We start from the raw sequence: 2,458 nt of genomic DNA on the forward strand, positions 1-2,458 counted from the left end.
ATATTTTCAAATTTAAGTCCTGTGAAGAAGCGATGGAATACGAGGTCCATAACCTCAAAATCAATATCCAATAAAGATTCTATATACTACAAAATTAAATGACGTCATAAAAATCTTTTCTAATGAAAGAACGGAATTAAGAGCATACAGTCAGTCTCAAAATAAATTTTCAACTGTCTACTAAACTCATAATCAAGTATAAACAAAAAACAATGGAGCATACGTATAATAGTCTATTACTATTAGGTCTTGAGTATAATCCTGATTTCATAGCTCAAGAACTACTGTCGGATGAAGACTTATCAGGGCAGGAAAGGAAGTCTCTCATAACCTCAAATCCAATGGCTATTGATGGGTCCACAGGGCTGCAACAATTGAATCCCATGACAAATTCCGGAATATGACATAAAATGTACCAACATACGCACGACAGTACCTGGTTCTCCGAGTTGAGGAGCTTGAGTTGGTCGTTGATGAGGCTGTACTTGGCCGACTCCTCCTTCCGCAGCGCGCGCTCCTTCTTGAGTTCCGGGCTCCAGAAGGTCTTGATGCTGTGCATGCTGGAGCCCAGCTTCTGGTTGGTGAGTTCCAGCTCCTTCTTGAAGTTCCCGAGCTCTCGCTGGAGATCGTTGTTCTTGGCCTGCAGCTCGTCGATGTACATCCCGCTGGCATCCCTCACGTCCCTCGCACCCGACGTCATCATGTGTGGATTGGGGGACTGCCTCGCGGACCTGGAGCCGTACAGCTCGTCCTCCATGTACATGCTCCTCTCCAGGGACCGCTCGCGCCCCGCACTCCGATCCAGGGATCGTTCCCGCGGTTCCCTTATCGGCATGAACTCGCGTTCGTGGCCCTCGGCCATCATGCCCGAGGCTCGATCCAGAGACTGGTAGCGCGTGGACATGGGGTTGGTGGAGCCCATCGCCGGCCTGCTCGCACTTCGCGACCGGTGGTGCCCACCCCCGGCGCCTGCGGATCGACCCCGCTCGTCCATCATGACCGGGCTTCCTAGATCGTCCTCTCGGCCGTAGTAAGGGGACCCCATATGACCGCCGTAGGAGGAAGGGTAGCCCGCATGCTGGTCCGGGGAGGTGCTGGGTCTGCCGCTCTTGCGGCCTAGCGGACTGCCTCTGCTGGGGTAGCTGCGAGACGGAGAGCGGTCCACGGTCGGCAACTCTCCGACTCTTCTGGAACTCCGGGGCGACCGGCTGCCGCCCGCACTGCTCAGATTGGCGGCCCCGTACTGATCCCGGGACATCTTCTCGTCAACTCCAGCATTATACACTGTTATTCTGTCGCCGGCACACGGAGGAGGTCACATCACACAGCACTCTACACTCGCCACCGCCACACTCACTGTGGCCCCGGCAGTTCGACACTCGCTTCCTGCCAGCCAGCCCCCAGCTGCTGGCTGATCAATGAAGGCCCCTGTACTCACTCCAACATGGCACAGTCGCTTTTAGCAGCTCTTTATTTTAGCGTCGACGCACTGGCTCGGGCGGAGGAAGGTCTTTGTCATTAACATTGGTCCGTATTCCCCTCTCCCTTTCCCGCTACGCGCTCGTCAGCTGTCAGACCGTGAATCATCCCTCTGTGCACTCGAATCCACAATATCGCGTAATTTTGGGTCGGGGCACATGCTCGTAAGAGTACGCCGGTGCGATTCACCGCGGCGGGGGCCACCCATTCATTTACAACGTTTTTTGTGTATTTTTTTTTACAAACGGTGCACACAGGTTTGTAGTGGGCTGAAATGCACGAGTACGAAATATTATTTCTTTACTATGATACGCATCACATTTCCCACACGTTTCAAAACAAACCCTTTTTACAATTCTACTCACTGCAATAAGCTATAAACACTGTAACACAAACCGTAAAATCATGCCTCTGTACTTGCTACAGAACACACGCTCACTTTCGACATCTTATTGACGAACACACTTCTGTTGTAACGGTCTTGCAAAAACAATAACATTAAAATAGTCACACTACTTCACTGTCATGTTACATAAGTGCCATCAATTAGGTCCTTAATGAATATGTCTTGTTCGTGAATCGAAACGAGGCCGATATGTTGTTCGCTACACATTTTCTTGTTCCCTTATTAAATCATCTTCTTTATTAATTTGAAGTGGGCAGACTAAAAATGGCAACAGCGTTAATTCACCAAAGTGTCTTCAGAGGGCAGCACACGCACATGAAACTTCTCCCATGTTCTGCCACCTATTGGACAAGCATAGAAACACTTTCGATATCTGTTGCAATCGCGATAATCGATCTAATATGCGCATGGTTTTAAACTGCAACGAAGAGGAGAAATTCGACAGGATTATTATTAGGAAACCCTGAACATATAACGTTTATTCTATACTGGAATTAGGGAAATGAAATAGAATAAATACAGTTTGCTGTAGGATTTAAGTTTGTCTAATGAATGAAAAGAAATAAACTATGA

General features: G+C 48.8%; 1 protein-coding gene across 1 annotated transcript; it reads right to left on the reverse strand.

The window, feature by feature from the left end:
- Window positions 1–274: 274 nt before the first annotated feature.
- On the reverse strand, window positions 275–2,072 carry LOC138700423 (ELKS/Rab6-interacting/CAST family member 1-like). The gene has a single exon (XM_069827041.1). It carries the CDS (start codon window positions 1,256–1,258, stop codon window positions 275–277), a length of 984 nt encoding a protein of 327 aa, XP_069683142.1. The 5' UTR covers window positions 1,259–2,072.
- Between the last annotated feature and the right edge of the window lie 386 nt (window positions 2,073–2,458).

Source organism: Periplaneta americana, chromosome 5 (genome assembly GCF_040183065.1).
Source record: "Periplaneta americana isolate PAMFEO1 chromosome 5, P.americana_PAMFEO1_priV1, whole genome shotgun sequence".
In the NCBI taxonomy this organism is placed as follows: Eukaryota; Metazoa; Arthropoda; class Insecta; order Blattodea; family Blattidae; genus Periplaneta; species Periplaneta americana.

Excerpts from the sequence above, each read along its gene's own strand:
- LOC138700423 (XM_069827041.1), bottom strand. The coding sequence starts at position 1,258 with ATGTCCCGGGATCAGTACGGGGCCGCCAATCTGAGCAGTGCGGGCGGC.